Source organism: Trachinotus anak, unplaced genomic scaffold (genome assembly GCF_046630095.1).
Source record: "Trachinotus anak isolate AG129_WGS33_773 ecotype Australia unplaced genomic scaffold, CSIRO_AGI_Tana_v1 ptg000008l, whole genome shotgun sequence".
In the NCBI taxonomy this organism is placed as follows: domain Eukaryota; kingdom Metazoa; phylum Chordata; class Actinopteri; order Carangiformes; family Carangidae; genus Trachinotus; species Trachinotus anak.
In genome coordinates, this window is record NW_027273859.1 from 25601269 (window position 1) to 25619443 (window position 18175).

Here is an 18175-nt window from a genome sequence, read left to right on the forward strand (position 1 = left end):
CTCGTGGCTCACTTGAAAATCTCAGAAATGTTGGCAGCCTGTTTCCAACCCCATAACATCACAGAGGTCATGTGATACCTTCTCAGAGCGCTTTTTATGGAAATGCTAACGACGTTCAGGACTGAACTGAAAGCAGGGAGATCGATTCTTCTTTTTTTGAAGACGTGAAGAGCTCACTTTTCTATTCTCAATCTGTCGCTTGTCACTCTTAATTCTTCCTGTTGCTAAACAGCTTTCGATTTTAATAATCCAGTTTTGCCTTGGATGTTATTTTTGAGCGTGCAATCAGACTGTCAGTTTAAAGTGTAACATTAAAGATCCTATCATCGTCTTATCTTCTTTATGTATGTATATATGTGTGTGTGTGTGTGTATGTATGTATATATATATATATATATATATATATATATATATATATATATACTGATTGCATCTTTTCACCAAAATTTTACTGTTTTGCAAGTGGTTTATTGGCACATTTGCAAATTCCTGGGCCCACAGGTTGGGAACCACTGCTTTAACATATCTATTTTAGACATGTATTAACAGGTTAACAAGCTCCTAATGAAGAGGATTAAAAGACTCTTTACACACAAACATATGTTGGCTTTCCAGCAGTGCTTCACAACCTGGGGATCAGGCCCCAAATGACTAAAAGGACAACAGGATATAATAAAAGATACAGTTCTTCTACACAGACCTGTATTTTTCTGCGCTTTCCTGTTTTCTTTGCCATTTTCGTTGTGAATTACCGAATATTCAAATATTCAAAAAGCGGCTAAAGCAAAGGGTGATAAGCAGGACACAAGGATGACAAGGATGTTACTTCTGTTTAAGGGTTGACAAACCGAAAATACTGGGAACCACTGGTTTTACCACACAAAACAGGAAGAGCGCCCTGTTCCTGCATTACAAACCGAGCTGACATTTACAGAACAGGTGCTGGGAACAAGGGCGGGAGAAAAGTTACTTCATTTTTGATAAGTTTTTACTTGTAATTTCTGTTTTAATTGAAAATAATTTTCCTGAGGTGGCACAGAATCAGTAAAAGGTTGCTTTAGTATAAACAAGGACACAAGACCTTCATCAAGAGGATTAACAATCGTCTTCCTAAATCAAGATTACACACAAAATACATGTATTTTATTTTACACGAGGGTCCTGAGATGATAAAACAGAAAACAGGATAAAAGAAAAAATATATTTTACAGATTTTTTTTTTTTTTTTTTGCTCTTATCTTTGTTCTGGATCACTCGATAATTTTGGCCCCCCAGACCACACCCCTGAAAGGCGCTGTTCTTTCATTACAAACAGAGCTAACATCTTCAGAACAGGTGTCAATAGACATCATTCCCCTCACCTTTATTCTCTTTATTAAAGGTAAAATGAGTATAATGTAAATTAGCGTCTAAAGTGACTTTCCAGTGGTGGAAAGTGCATTTCCTCAAGTGCTTCCTGTTACAGTTTAGAGGCAAATGTTGGACTTTTTACTCCACTCATCTCACTCAAGACAGTTTGTTTTTAAAAAGTGAATTTAAATTAAGAGACAGAGCAAATGATGTCGCTGAAATGACGTCACTGAGGTCACTTGTTAGTCTATCTTTAATATCTTGAAACAAAATTTTCCCCATTGTAATGAGGGGAAATTATCTCAACCCACCAGTAATTTTATTTTTTTTTAAGAAACTAAGAAATTGACCAAATTCCTCGATCTTTGTTTTTTAAACACAGAGTCCAGACTTGTGACGTGTGGCCTGTGTGACGGTGAACAGCAGCAGCTTTCTGTGGTTTCACTGGGAGGCCTCGACTATCAGTATGAATGTAAAGCAGAAAACACTCGTCTATCTGTTCTTAACAAACTGAACCAAGACCAGAGATTGAAACATTTCGGCACCAGTGCTGGGTTAAAGGACGGCCTCACCACTTGTGAATTTAGGGACAGAGTTTTTTTTTCTTTTTAATTGCAGGGACAGACTTTTGTCTTCTGGGTGTCTACCTTACTTGTCCTCTACTGAATTCCAGGCTGTGTTATTCACACTCCTCTGGGTTCATTGTGGAGCTTCAGCTGCAGAGCTGCAGGGTCGTCCACACTCCGCCCACACACTCACATGACTGTCTGCCGGCTGGGGAGCTCTGGGTTTGTCTTAACTTGCCCCGACTGCTGACGGTGTTGACTGCCATTCAAAAATATTTGTTCAGAGAGGTTGTGATGTTTGGACCCTGTGAATCTGAATTTATCTAACTTGTTTTGCAACGACAGCAGCAATTGAAAAGTAGATGTGGTGAATATTTCTTTAAGCCTGATTTAAACTGAGTTACATGCAAACACTTAACTTTAACTACAGTGTGAGCAGACGCAAGGAACAAAAATAACTCACCCTGTGGACGCAGATAAGTGGAGGCTGCTATAAAAAGAATGAATGATAATAAAATATATAGATGTTATGATTCCAGTAAACACCATCCTGCCCTTATATCTGCTTATAACTACATTATAGTGTGTTATAAACCATTTATAATAAATGTTTGTATACTGCTTATAAATAAGACTTAAACTGAAGTGTTACAGCTTAATTATACAGTAGGTTGTACAGTGTCCAACACCTTCAAAATGTTGAATATTCTCGTGTGTAACTATGTAATGTGGTTTCTGGTCTTTTGTACAAAGTATTTTAAACCAAAATAAGTGAATATAATAAAACTAAATGAAGATAATAACTTTAGTTAACCTCTGAAAACTGTTAATTCAGTTTGTTAATTCAAAGAAAACAGCAGCCACATTGTTTCTAATGGAAAAAATGGAAACACCATTAAACCACTTTGGTTTATTTAAGCAACATCATGAAGCTTTAAGCATTAAATAAGCCGTGAAAACCAGCAGAAGAGATGGAGAAGGATCCGCAGCACGTTTACTCCTCATGGCTTCATAACATAAGCATAAATACATCGTTCCTCTTTAAACGTCTTGCATACCATGAGGGATTCTCACTCTACATGAAAACAGGTTTCATTTTTGTCCATGTTCCTATAAGGAAGTTTACTTTAATCCACTGGTTTAAAATAAAAGGCAATTTTTTTTTTTTTTTGGATAAAGATCTTAAACTAAAACAATTTGACAGCTAGCATGGCTGCACACCTTTAATGTTGTTGTATTACCTAAGCATATACCTCCTGGATCAATAATGTTAACGAACTGAGGTAGTTACATAGGTGGGGAAAAAAACTAGAACATGTAAGAGTGTTATTTACCCTGGTCTGATGACGTGTCCCTCAGGTCAGGTCTGTTAACCTTTGTGACTGATGGATGGGAAGGAGAGCAGCAGTTGATAACTTTCCTCAGCTGAGCAGCGTCCTAATCTGAAGAATGTCGACTCCATTAATGAAACGTTAAGTATATAACAGAGGCCTCCACTGCAGCCTGTTACAGTGGAGATATGTTCATCAAATTACACATAACTGACGAGAGGAAATTGTTTGACTTTACAAACATGAGCACAAAGGTGTTTAGACAGTGTGACTGTGTCTTACTGATCCACTTAGTGAGGGCGGCGGCCTGCAGGATAAGAGAGACAGTAAAAGGAATATTTGGACATAATAGGACATACACTCATTCCCTTCCTTATATTCTCATACAAACCCAAGCTTATAAAATATGATATGCCTTGCATTAAGAATAATATTTACAATATGAAATATAGAAGACGCTCAAATGGACCCTTCTGCATGTGCACTTCTACCTACAGGTAAGAGGCCTCTACGTAAAAATTCAAATCATTAAAAATGAGAAGAAAAGAGAAGAAGAAGAAATAAAAACTAGAAAAAAGTCAAAAGACAACACAAAACATGCAGTGGATGGAACACAAGTATTTCAATGAATCCATCACCCAGTAAGATTTCTTAACATGTATGTTGTTTCTTTTACTTAAGATACTGTTGTGAGTGTTTCTTCCACCACTGCTGCCGATATTGACTCAGTGAGGAAAAGCAAGTGCAGCTACTTTGTTTTTGAGATGCTGGATTTGGTAACTGACCAGACTTGCACACCCTTACAGAAAGCGCTCAGTCAATCATGGTCATGTGTCGCTCTGCTTGAGCAACACAGTCCAGTCACACATCAGCTGCTGAGGACGCAGTCTGCTTTCTGCAAATGCAAGGAAACCATGTATTTTTAGAGCTGATGTAAAGCACAAGGCCATCTGAGCTAAACCACACAGTTACACCGAGGAAATTTAAGAACATCGTGCATCCTGCATGTGATAAAATAAGGCATGATTCACGACATGGAGAGAGATGTAAATGAGTCATGTCACATTATGTCACTGTTTAGCATTTCATGTGTTCGCTGCTGGTGTGAGGTTTGTATAATTTAATCAATTTACTTTTTTTTTTTTTTTTTTTACCTGTAAATGCTAGTTTTAGCGCCCGAGGGTCGTTAACAGTCTCTGTTTACATGTGTTACATATTCAATTCAATTCAATTCAATTTTATTTGTATAGCGCCAAATCATAATATACATTATCTCAAGGCACTTTACAGGGTAAGGTCAAGACCTTACTTTGTTACAGAGAAAAACCCAACAGTTCCCACAACGAGCAAGCGCTTGGCGACAGGGGGGAGGAAAAACTCCCTTTTAACAGGAAGAAACCTCCAACACAACCGGGCTCAGGGTGGGCGGCCGTCTGCCTCGACCGGTTGGGTTTAGGGGAAGATAGAAAGAGGGGGAGGGGGAGGAGAGGGGAGAGAAGAGAGAGAGACCAGGAACAGCTGTGTCGGTAATGGCGTTATTAATAATAAAGACAGGTAATAGTAATAGTAAAGATGAGTAGTGGTGGATCTGGATCCTGCTGCTCCCGAGGCAGAGATACCTGCAGAATGAGGACAGAGAGAGGGAGAGAGAGGAGAAGCACAAAACTACGGGAGAGAAAAAAAAAAAAAACAAAGACATATTCAACTGATAAATTATACTGAGTCTATTTTAGACTCAGTATAATTAAAGGAGTAGTTCGACATTTTGGGAAACACACTTGTTAAGATTTAAGTTGGAAAATTGATACAACTTTCACATCTGTACAGTAGATGACACGGGAGCCAGCAGCCAGCTTTAACCATTTTCAGTGTTTATGCTAAGATAGGCTAAGCTAACCAGCTGCATTCATTGTACAGAAGTAGGCCAATAAGCTTAGTTCTCAAAATGTTAAACTATTGTTTTAAATTTGATTCATTCTGAGCCCCTGTTTTCCCACCGTCATTTTTTGTCAATGTAAATAAAGCTTTAAGGCCAAATTTAGGCCTTTATGCTGGAAAATAAATTGTACAAATTGGCTTGCTGAACAAATAAAATATGAAGAAAAAATAATAATAATTTAAAATATATCCTGGTGGATTCATAACCTCAATATGTCTAAAATCCTTGTTGGGAGTTGTTCCATTATGTAGAAATAACATATTCTATGTCTGAAATTTCAAGACATCTCTCTTTCATGTTCATCCTAAACTGCTCTTACATTATAAAATCCTGTAAGAGATCCATCCATTTACTGATGAAGACTGAGCTTCAGCGTTATGTAAGAGGGAGCCTGAGAGGTAAAAACCGTCACAGTGCTGAGGTCAATGTCAGGACTTCAGTCTAATATTCTCTGTGGGTCTGTCAGTGGTGGAAGATTCACTCAAATGCTTTACATAAGTAAAAAATACACAAGTATTGTCTGCAAAATAAACCTCAAGTATCAAAGTAAACATATTCATAACTCAACATATTATTGTCTGTCATATTATTGTATTGTTATTAACTTTAAGCAACATTTCACTACTGCAGCTGTTCAAGAAGAAGCTCATTTGAACTATTTCATAAAAGTTAAAAATTTAATATTTCCCTCTGAAATGTTGTGGAATAGAAATTCAAAGTAGCACAAAACGGAAATATTAAAGTACAGTAGGATATGAGAATAACTTCAAGGAGTGTAGACTTACTTTAGTAAATGTACTGAGTTACTTTCTACCACTGGTGTCTGACTTAACAAACAAGAAATCCTCTAAATGCCATAAACAAATCTGCCTGTTCAGAGTTTCACCGTCTTATCAATCACATGAGCATTGACCCTGATTAACTCAGACTTTGTGCCTGCACATCCTGGAAGTCCTGACGTGATACATATTCATAGCCTGCCATAGCTTTGATGATGGAAATCGGCCATTGATGATAATATAAAGGTGCTATCTGTCCTCTGTGGGGCTCACTGTGTGTTAAACACGGTCTTTATCAGGTTGTTAAAGTCTTACACACAGTGGAGAAAAGATATTAAAGGAGATACAATCTGTAAACACTTCAGTTTGTTGTCAACCAAATTATTCTTTTTTACTTTTCCCACACTCTTCTCTTTCCAGGAGCAGCTGTTACATTTTTGGACCGTGGGATAAATGTATTTCCATGTGAAAACCGGACAGTAAAGGTGGTGTGTTCAGAGGCTTCACTCTCTCTGTTATCTCCTTGTCGACAGGTAAACCAAAAACAAATATTATCTCTTATCGGGGTGTTCTCTGGCACACTTACTGAAGAGTAAACTTGAAGAGGATTACTTCAATTTCATGGACAAGGCTTTAAAATCACATATGGCCCAGGACATAAGGGTCGTGAACACATGAAAGTCCCCATTTAAATTCTTTTTAACATTTAACTGTCTTTCCATCTTAACTAAAAAGCTGCATACCACTTATTTTACGTACTGCAGTCTAAGAGCAGCGTGTAGTTGCATGACTGTATGAAACAAAAAAAAATACTATAAATATCAGTTTCAAATTCAGATACAAATTCAATCTGGAGCAAAAGATTTCCCACTTTCTACCGACCTCTCTGACTGTCCCATCACATCTGCAGCCACAGCAGAGCTCATACACCAGTAAAATATCTCATACAAGTACCAAGAAATGTTGAGCGCAGTATCTTTAATGCTGCTTTGTTGTGTAACTTACCATTAGTGTTGTTTACATGCACACAAGAAACTGGGTTACTCTGAGAAATCAGGCTACAAGCCGTAGTTTAGAAAGTGGCTGATTCCTTATTTTCATTTTATTGATGTATCTTTTTTTAGGAGGGAGGGCTGATGGTGCCGCGGGAGGACAAGCTCCGTAATAAAGGTGTCAGTGTGTCTGAATCTGAGAAATAGTCAAAGGTGAAACTTATAGAGGCTGCATTATCTCACTTTCAGTTTTAGTCACACACCACATACTGATAGACTAAAGTGAGAATTTAATTTCACAGCCTGCACATATTCATGGCTGCGCTAATCTGTGCATCTGTGCAAATGTAAAACACTGATTTTAAATCCCACTTACACATATACTGAACATGATTTTAAAAATGATCTTACCTCATCTGCCTGGGGAAATTATTTCTCTAATCACCAATGGAAACTGTTTTTTTTTTTTTTTTTTGTATACATGGAGTTAAAGAGATCCAATTACTGTGGGAAGTCATCTGCATGTATGGTTGGATAACCTCCACAGGACAAAGACTTGTTGTAGCTCGAAGCTGGTGCTGAGCTAGCAGCTTTTCAAACGTTAATATTTGCTATTGACCATAGTTTTCTATGATAGGAAACTCTATTTTTTGTATTTTGTCTTTTTATTTTTTTCAAAACAAGAAATTAGAAGATGTTAACTTGGGCTTCAGGGAATAATACCTTGACATTGTCACTATATTCTCACATTTTATTCACTAAACTATTATTGGAGAATTATAATTGTCAGATGTATTGAGAGTGAAAATAGGTGTTGGTTGCAGCCGTTATGTTTTCTGGATGTGCAGACAGGAAAAAAATTAAGAAATGTAATAAAATAGAACTGAAAACACAATATAAACTGAATATAAACTTGAAAAACAACTTACGCAACATCTCTCTTTGAGACCAGCACCACAAGACAGAGGATGGAGGACTCATCACAGTTGACTTTGTAAGTCTGCAGTTAATGAAGTTATGTAGACAGAGAGCAAATCTGGGGTGTTTGGTGAAGTGTTACTTGGAAGCAGGCGTTTACTTGCATTTGAGTGTCAGTTTTTGAAGTATTAGTTTATGTATAAATACTTCGGGTTGGGGGTATTGCAACACTTCCCAGTGTTGCAATATCAGGTTTCACTCCACCTACTGTCATCCAGCTGAATCCAGTAACAACAACTGATCATACCAGCTCCAAATTACAGACATTTCTCATTTATTTATTTTTTCTGTTTATTTATTATTATTATTATTATTTTTCTTTAGCTAATCGGCTGAACTGATTGACCAAGACAGATCAGTCTTTACTTGACCCTCAGTAAATAATTCACTTCTTTCGCTGTTTTATCTGCAACGATCCTGCACTAAAAAAAAAAACAACAACATTGTCCCCTTTTTCCAACGTCATTCCTGAAGGAAGAAATCACGTGTTTGACGTCGTAACCTGGGGGGCGGGGCCTCGTCGAAATAAACAAGGAGCGGACCAATCAGAGAGCTCGGGGGGACGTTCTTCCGCTGCCACTCAGGCCTTATAAACTTTGTGTACCCGGGGCGAAGGAGGTTATTTTCTCCTTCTTCGTCTGCAAAACAAAGTGTCTACAGTAAGTCTTAACATTTTCCCTTTTCTTCTTGATTTTTAAATGCCGTGATATCTAAGCTGGACGCCTACATTCATTTCTAAAGCGAAACATATCAATGGATGTTTGCGTTTCTTCGAGATTTATTTCGTCACTTACAAAAAATTAAAAACATCCCAGTGTCCGTTTAAAAAATGTTTACTTAAGCCGATTTCTCGACTCTACTCTGTTTTTCGATTCAAAAATACCGATGTTTTTACCGTTATCCTCCAGCCTTAGCCATCTTGTTTCATTCGGCTGCCTTTGTCGTCGTCTCCCTCTCTCTGCTGGAGGAGCAGCCATTGCTTTTCCAGCTTCTTTCCCAAGATTTTAATCAATTTGTGGGAAAAAAAAAGCGACTTAAGCCACTCGTGGATCGCATTGACAGGACCGCGATCGGGTTTTGGTTTTAATTTCGTTTCCCCGGCTGTAGTTTCGATGTCCAGGCTTTTCTTCCCCCGGGTCCCGTGACTGTGCAGAAAACAAAACAGGCTCGGTTTATTGTTGGGATGGAGCCAAGTTTCCGCTTCCCAGAACAGCCTTAAAACAGTCAGTACGACCATTTTTTTTCTTTCTTGCAGACAGTCAACACTGTTATTACCAAGACCCCCCCCCCCCCCCCGGTCTTTTCTTGGTCCTTTGGCCTGACTGGTGTCCCTGCTTTGGGCCGAGCAGTCGGTGTGTGTTTGTGTAATGCAGCTTTAATGCGGATCCTATTCCCGTCCTCAGTCAGAATACCAAGAAACACAGTGTATTATTCCCTGAATGCATGACAAACATCACGATGGTGGGACATGTGAGGAGAGATTTCGATGGAAAACGACCATGACTTATCACTTCCCGAGGAGAAAAATAAATAAATCTTTTGTTATGGAGTCTCATTGCTTCGTCATTGTCAGAGCTGCAGGCCTGCATCAATGATTAACCTGCTTCTTTGGAAATGGTGCCCTGACCTGTTGTGTTTTCTGGTTGTTTTCCAGTAGGAAGCCGCAATGCTGCCTGTTGCTGTGTTGGCAGCGTGCCTGACCGCAGTCCTCTCAGCCCCTGCTCTGGACGCACAGCTGGATGACCACTGGGACCTGTGGAAGAGCTGGCACAGTAAAGCATACCATGAGGTAATGCTCCCTTTTTTTCTTTCTTTCTCTCCTCTGAGCTGTACGACGAGGAAAAAAAAAAAGTCTAAATTGTGATTGTTTTCTGTAGAAAGAGGAGGGCTGGAGGAGAATGATATGGGAGAAGAACTTGAAGAAGATCGAGCTGCACAACCTGGAGCACTCCATGGGCAAACACTCCTACCGGCTGGGCATGAACCACTTTGGAGACATGGTGAGACCACACACTGAACACACACATAGTCCACATATCAGTTGGATACACTTATCAGCGTTCTTCTAAAGGCCAAGGAAAATAGATTTGATACCAGGCATAGGCAAGTGTTTTTTTTTTTTTTAAGTTGAGTTTATTCTGTCAGAAAACGCTGTAAACGTCCAGGAAAAAAAGGAACAACACAGCAGAATATGGATTTAATCTCACATGAGGCATGGGCATCCAAAGTTAGAAAATAAAGATAAAATGAGATCAAATAAAATTACAAGTGGCGTGTTGTTCAGACAGGGTTTCTGTGTGTGAAAACGTGACAAGTTTAAATGAATGGGACAATATTTGCTAAGAATTGGGCTGCCACAGCTGTTCGTTGCCTTTTGTCTTAGTTTTTTTAGTTCTGTTTGCCAAACTGTGTCAGTGTCACTCACTGCACTTTGCCTTTCCACAGACTCACGAGGAGTTCAGGCAGATCATGAACGGCTACAAGCGCAAAACCGAGAGAAAGTTCAAGGGGTCCCTGTTCATGGAGCCCAACTTCCTGGAGGCCCCACGTGCTCTGGACTGGAGGGATAAGGGCTACGTCACTCCCGTTAAGGACCAGGTAACGATGTTTTTCCTCTCTGCTGGCTCGTAGCCTCGGGGCTCACAGGCAGCCACACCTGATATGAGCTGTCAAAGTCTGGTTTAATGTGCCTCAGTTCCTGAAAGGAGCCAGGAGCTGAAAATGTAGAGAGGATTTAGAAATCTCGTGAGACATTTGGATCTTTTGTGAATCACTTTCTGGACTAAGAGAACTCCAGACTTTCATAGTTGTGTTTGACTTTAGTTGGACGGTAGTAAACATTCTGTATCCTGCACAGAAAACATCAACATTCATAAACAAGTTATAAAGTTATCACAAGCTCCTGTCGGGGCTCCAGGCGTGGACTAATATCAGCTGTTGAAGAAACCTTGTAAACATGATGATGTAATGTAACATGATGGACATTTGTGTTGACATAAACTTACTTATTAGAAGTAACAAGGGCGTGCTGTCCACTTAAGTCCATGTTTTGCTTGAACAGGCTGATAAGATGACAAGTTCTGGGTTGTTTTTGTTATCTATGTGCTTCACACACACACACACACTCCTCCCTCTCCTCATCGACTGCACTGTTTGTCCTCCCCCACCCCCAGGGCATACATTAACGCTCACTGTAAGCTGAAACCAGTCCGACCGGCTCGCTGTGAACCAGGCCAGGGTGGAGCAAACACTCGTATACATTAGGCCAGAGTGCTGGGGTGCAACGTCGGGGGTGCCGTAACAGCATCATTAAAAGACTAAGAATAAAAAGATAATTAGAGAGAGAGAAGAAAGCTATAAAAAAAAAAACATAAAGACAGATATTCATAGTTTTATGCAAATGACAGAATGACTGATAATAAGTCTGGGTGTCCATTCCATAAAATTAGATTTGACAGACTGCAAGTAGGGTGTTTTCTGCAACTATCACAACGGTTTCAGATACATTTTTTTTGTCGATTAATTGACTGTTTGAGCTCCACAGTTCAGGGTTATGCAAGAAGACAATAACGGCAACAAAATGACCAACAGTAGTTTAAGAAAAACAAAGTTAACGTGACCAACTTCGTCAAATTGATGTGATAAATTGGTTTATTCTGAACTTTAGGAAACAAATTTATTTCAGATTTTATTTCTTCCCGTCCTAACGTTTCCATCCACCCTCTCTCTCTCTCTCCAGGGTCAGTGTGGCTCCTGCTGGGCCTTTAGCACCACCGGAGCTCTGGAGGGTCAGGTGTTCAGGAAAACCGGCAAACTGGTGTCGCTGAGCGAACAGAACCTGGTGGAGTGCTCCGGACCCGAGGGCAACGAGGGCTGTAACGGTGGTCTGATGGACCAGGCCTTCCAGTACGTCAAGGACAACCAGGGCCTGGACTCCGAGGAGTCCTACCCTTACCTGGGAACTGTACGTATCTCATTGGAGGAAGTCAGGTGGACATGTCTTAAAATGTCTGTCTTGGATACATTTGAATCATTTGGCTTGAAAAGTCATTTTGTAACAAGTTTGATAATTGATTATAATTTTTTTTCCTGTTGTTAAATCCATTAATCGTTGCAGCGCTTCATGAAACTTTGAGGCGCCAGTTGCTAATATTTGATAGATGGAAAAAGGAGCGTCACATACATAACCACCAGCCAATCAATTTTATTGATCATAGTCCCCTTTTAAAATATCCAATATTTTGGACCTAGAAGTCTGTTGGTGCCGTAACATCCTGTCCACCTTCTTGTCTTCTTCCAGGACGACCAGCCGTGTCACTACGACCCCAAGTACAACTCCGCCAACGACACCGGCTTCGTCGACATTCCCAGTGGCAAGGAGCGCGCTCTGATGAAGGCCGTGGCCGCCGTGGGACCTGTGTCTGTTGCCATCGACGCCGGTCACGAGTCTTTCCAGTTCTACCAATCAGGTCAGTTCTGGGCTTTGGTGAAAATATACTTAAAGATAAAATGTGTTAAACATGATGTGATCTGCATAAATTAGCTGTTGACTCCAGATTATTTGGAAACAGAACAATATTCCACATGGTTTATGATTTTTATTTAAAGTGGCTCTAATCAATATTTTAATGCTAATAAAGTTTTAAAAGACAATTTGAAAGGGCTCACATGTAGTGATGGAGAATTACCCCTTGGATCTGCAGCTTAGCTTAGCAGGGTTTAGCTCATTGTTTAGCTCTCCAGCTGTAATATGACTGTTTTCATTCAGTCTCTAGCATCAGTTCTGGCTGCAGCAGGAAGGAACTCAGTGTCCAGACAGACACAGAGTCCAGCAGGTGAACACAGAGGAGCGTTTAGCACCTAAAGAGTGAGATATTTCCTTCAGGAGTTGGAGACCAGAAGGGTTTAGGGTTAGTCATCAGGCAGAAAGACACATGACGCACAAATGAATCACACTATTGCTCTGCAGCGTGAAAATGAGCAACTGTTTGCTAACTTGTTCAAATGTGATGACAGGACAATATTCACAAGCAAAACCAAAAAAACAGCGGTTGCAGGTTGAACTTGTGGCTGACTGGCCGTTTGGGTGTTGTAGGAATCTACTACGAGAAGGACTGCAGCAGTGAGGAGCTGGACCACGGCGTGCTGGTGGTGGGTTATGGCTTCGAGGGACAAGATGTGGACGGGAAAAAATACTGGATCGTCAAGAACAGGTCAGTTAAAAAAAAAAAGAAGAAAACAATTTCAAACAGCAGACTTAAAGTCCTGCCTGTCTTAACGCCACATTCTGCACTGAGGTTTAGTTCCACATGAGTGTTACGAGAAGGAATTTCATCTTGCAGAGACGCAATTATAAATATTTCTTTTCTATATTCATATTTCCACTAGTGTTTTCATTTTTTTTAAGTATTTCTAAGGAACCAGGGAATCCTAAAGAGTCATAAAATGATTTCACGATGTAACGTAATTTTTACTGTAGTTTTGGAGCTTTGACAACCTGCTGTATATTTCAAGGATTTTTCTGGGTCACGCTACCTGAATAGAAATTAGCATAAGGAATAAAAATTTTAGCTAGCTTAGTATTGTGCCTATATTTTCAAGTGCTATTTCTAAGGGATTTATAAAGCCCTAAGCCTTTGCATATAAATATCTACAATAAATCATCCATGCACAATGTAACATGATTTTTACATGCTACTTTTTTATCGTAAACTGTGACATTCAATATTATTCTTTATGCTTATTTAGTTTTACGGGAACAATACTGTTAAACATTGTTACATAAGAAATAAATCGCACTTCTCTCCGAAGTTTGATTCCAGCTCCTCTTCCTTAAAGTTTGAGGCTCTAAAACTACAGCTACTGTCTGAGTGTAATGGGAGAAAATCAGATCCATTAAAACTCTGTTCCTGATCTTTTGCTTGTCTCCTTGCAGCTGGAGTGAAAACTGGGGAGACAAAGGCTACATCTACATGGCCAAAGACAGGAAGAACCATTGTGGAATAGCGACGGCTGCCAGTTATCCTCTGGTCTAATGTTTGCACAGCTCCACTTTATAGTACCATAGTGTTTTTATTGTATTAGTTTGACTGGAGATGAGGGAGGAGGCTTCAGTCGGGGCGACACAATGACAGGAGATTCTGCGATGTTTTTATGAGGAGAAACACTGTTTTTAGGGAAATGGCGCCATTTTGTTTTGGCTGGTTTTATGCCACTTTATTTTGTCTGAAAAGATTTTAGTTTAGCGTTTATCCTTTGTAAATATGTGTATGCTACTTGGTGAGTGATACATTAACACTTGCTTCGGTCATTGTAAATGATTTTGTTTTCTATTTTTACTGTGATCAATTAAAGTTGTGAAACACTAGTTTTGTGTTTTGGACTTTTCTAAAGATTCCAGTTTGGTTTTTTAGAATTTTATAGACATGGTTTGCATTGTATAATATTATTACTGTTCTTTAGACAACAATCGACCAACTATCGGCTTATATTTGGATATCAATTAATAGCTTTGGCTCGGCCTTTATTTTTAAGAAGCTTCTCAAATGTGACTGTTTTCTGGTTTTATGGCAGTAGAAGTCAAAGTCAACGGCTTCAGGAAATTGTGACAGAAATTTTATGGACTAATCGATTAATCAATACCAGGGTAATTTATAAAAACAACAGTTATTTGCTGCTGTATTATCTTTTTACGTCTGCAGCCTGCACATTACTCGTGGCCTCTGCTCAGGGAAATAAGCTTTCCGCTTTATCTGGTACAACTAATATACTCTGCATTGTCCCTGTTAAACAATAACTAATTATATGGCAAAGCACTTAAACTGTTTTTACAGCTGTGAAAACTGCAAAATATCAGTCAACACTTCTGATATTGTTGCTAATTTCAAAAGAAAACTCGCTCAGACCTTCCCTGATGAAAGAACCTCTACTTGACAAATTTAGGGATCAGTGTCACAGCATAGTAATTTCAGTCCTTACAGATGATGGAATTATTCACAGAATCATTTGTGGACTGATCTTTATTGAATGGCTAGTTAGTAAGAGGCTTTATCTTTAGTAAATGTTCCAACTCAAGGAACCAAACATAAAATTTCATATTTCATTGTGGTATTCAGGGCACTAAACGAGGCCTCAGCTGTACTCTGTTAATCCCACATGCTGGTCTGACATGTAGAGCACAGACAGAGTCATATGACCTTGTGAAAAAAAACAGCTGTGCTCTCTGACGTCTGGTACTATTTGGATCTTATAGGATTATTGATTCTGGCAACAATGGTGCTGATTCACAAGGAAATCGCCTGACATGACCTTTTAAATCTGTATGTAACACCATAAAGATGACTTCATAAGCTTGTTCTCAAACTTAATTAGAGCTTCAGCCAATTATTGCTTTTACTGCTGATTACTTAAGGTTAATATAATCAAAGTGATTTAAAGAGAACTGTATGATTAACTAGTCAGAGTTAGGTTTCACAGAGCTCCTCAAGTGTCTTGTTTTGTCTGACAAACAGTCCAAAACAAAGATATGAACAGAGAGAAGCAGCATCCTCAAAACACTTTGGGCATTTTTCTTGATACATGACTTAGATGATTGATTTATTATCAAATTATTGGTGATTCTCATTTGATTTATCATCAGTTGACTAATTATTGCAGCACGAGTGTCGCAGAATCACAGAACACTGTCATTTCTCTCAAATCAGTGATGAGAAGTAAATTCAGCTCCTGCAGCAAAATGAGCCTTTCTTCAAACATTAATGAACTTCAAAAACATAAATAAATAAATAAATAAATAAATAAACGTTACAGTGATTGTGGCCTGTGCAAAAGTTTGGGTACTCTTCCACTTGCAAAGTCTCATAAATCCATGAACTCATTTGACCTTAATTGACTCTCACAGACTTGATAGTGATCCAGACCTGATAAATTCCCTGAATCTTTGAACCCTATAACAATAAACAGTCATCGGCTCCTCTACGCAACTGACTGAGGATCTGAAATGAAGCTAAGTGATGCCACAAAGACAGGGCGGCTACAAAAAGAGATCAGAGCTTCCAGTTTGAAACGTCCAGAGTCAAAAATATCAAAAAATGAAATGGCAGTTTGGTAGAACTGTGGAAGTCACGACAAGATGTGGACGACCAAGAAAACTTTCCAGGCTAATTTCACAGAAGTCAACATCTGAAATCATTGTCAAAACATTGTCAACTGTTAAGTAAGAGGTTTCGAAATATTAGTGGAATCCACGAACTATCAAGAGAAGAGGCTGACTCCTACAGCGGGACAATGATCCAGAGCAGACCTCAAATCCACCAAGAACCACAAGCTGAAACCCAAGCAGCCCTCACTGAACACCTGTGGGAAGATCTTACTCATGCTGGTGAGCAAATTATCTGAGACAAAGTGGGAAAAACAGGATTCCTGAGATAAAGACTCTTGGCTGCTGCGAAGTGTTTGCAAACTGTAACATCTGGCAACAGGTCAGTTCTTAGGTAACGACGAACCAAACTTCTGCACGTGCAAAGTTAATGTTTAACTTTTTGCTATTTTTTAAGTTCATGAAATACATAGTACAGCACATAAACATTTGAAGAAAGGCTCAGTTGAATGTTTGTTTACTGCAGGAGTTGTATTCACTTCTTTTCACTTCAAAAATCAACAAATGATGTAATTTTGTACATATTTAAATCACGTATTTATGGCTGTGGATAAGTTAGGACCAACATTAATTAACTGTCTGTACATTTAATACAGACATGATGTCCCATAATATTTATATGGTTTTTTGAAAATGTAATTATATGTTTTTTTAAAAAATGTAATTTAATGTATTCAAGTTTTCATCATGATACTATTGCTGCACTGTAGTGTATTTTATACATTTTGCTGACAACATAAACTTTTAAAGGTCACATTTCAACACTGTTAATTACATTTGGGTTTGATTCACATTTTCACATGATAACAAATATTTTAAGTTAATATAATGAGTCCTCTAGTTTATAAAGCTTTGTGATCATTTTATAGCCAGAGGAAATCTAAATTAGTATGTTATGTATCTTGATCACTACTGTACAGCTAAATTTCCGTTACAGTTTTCTTAGGAGTCATTTAATACAGTAAACACTCAAGAAGAATCATGTTACAATGACCTTTAAATGTAAGTTGTAGACCTCTGGAGCTATAAATACACAGTAATCAAACTTCTTATAATGCCTCTTAAGCGCTGCTCTATCTATTTTCTATTTTATTCTTTTTAAGATTTTGTTCCTGCTTGTACCAAAAGTTTGATTCAATTATGTAAAGTTACTTTGTGTTACTACTGTAAAAGTGAAAAGTGCACTTTTAAAAAGCCCAATAAGCTTCAGATATTTAAGGTCGGCTGTGTCCCTCTGACTGACCCAAATCACAGCATTAAGTGTCCTATATCTGCAGTAAAGCTGTTCTGGTTAAAGGTTAACTTATGCATTGTTCCCGTAACATATTTACTTCACCTCTGAGTTCAGTGCAGGCTGATACGTAGAGCCAACAGTCAGAGCAGCCGGAGGATCGAGTTGTGCAACCTAAGAACAGGGACAGGAGCCGGAGACGGGGAGAGAGATTAAAGGGTCGGTTCAAATAACATAAACATATTCTCTCACTTACCCCCGGTGGGGTCCGGCCACGCAGATATGTGCCTCTGAAAGCTCAGCTGCTGCTGCTCCAAAACAATGGAGATGAATGTTTTCTTTGCTGGGATTTTTGAACTTAAACAATTAGCACATGGTTAATATTTCAGGCCATTTCCAGAACATTTAAATCTACTAAATATATTAAATAAAACAAATAACAAAATGATCAGTATTTCCTCACCAGATTTTTTTTGTCTTACCTTTATGAAATGTAATAAAATTTACAGACAATATAAATACAATATTTGCTGATTGCTTGTTTTATTAAAAATAATTTTGTCTATTTTTAAGCATTTATCTTTTTTTTTTTTTATTGGTTTCTCAAATAAATCCACAGATGTTGCTGTAAACATTTGTCAAATGGAAAAACTTTCTACAAAATTAATGGATTTTGAAGTAAAGTTTTGACTGATCAAACAAGTGGATTAAACAAATTTTTCACAGTCGTAAACTTTATCCCCTCATCTCAAGATATGAATAGAAATAAGCACCTTCACATCAGTATGATCCAACACCAGTGGATCATTAACAAAATGTAGTTTTTTTAACTAATTTAACTCCAGAGCCAG

The 18175-nt window shown here is 38.5% G+C and overlaps 1 protein-coding gene and 1 long non-coding RNA gene across 2 annotated transcripts; one reads left to right on the top strand and one right to left on the bottom strand.

Annotated features, from left to right (window-relative positions):
- Positions 1–1769: 1769 nt before the first annotated feature.
- On the bottom strand, positions 1770–8424 carry LOC139624572 (uncharacterized). Its single transcript, XR_011691673.1, has 4 exons — positions 7887–8424; positions 3251–3358; positions 2380–2406; positions 1770–2175 (listed from the first exon to the last, which is right to left on the bottom strand). It is a non-coding gene; the product is annotated as an uncharacterized lncRNA (long non-coding RNA).
- Positions 8425–8523: 99 nt separating this feature from the next.
- On the top strand, positions 8524–14302 carry ctsla (cathepsin La). The gene is made up of 8 exons (XM_071483801.1): positions 8524–8594; positions 9593–9724; positions 9813–9935; positions 10381–10533; positions 11675–11899; positions 12236–12404; positions 13031–13148; positions 13871–14302. Exons 2-8 carry the CDS (start codon positions 9602–9604, stop codon positions 13968–13970), a joined length of 1011 nt encoding a protein of 336 aa, XP_071339902.1. The 5' UTR covers positions 8524–8594; positions 9593–9601; the 3' UTR covers positions 13971–14302.
- The last annotated feature ends 3873 nt before the right edge of the window (positions 14303–18175 follow it).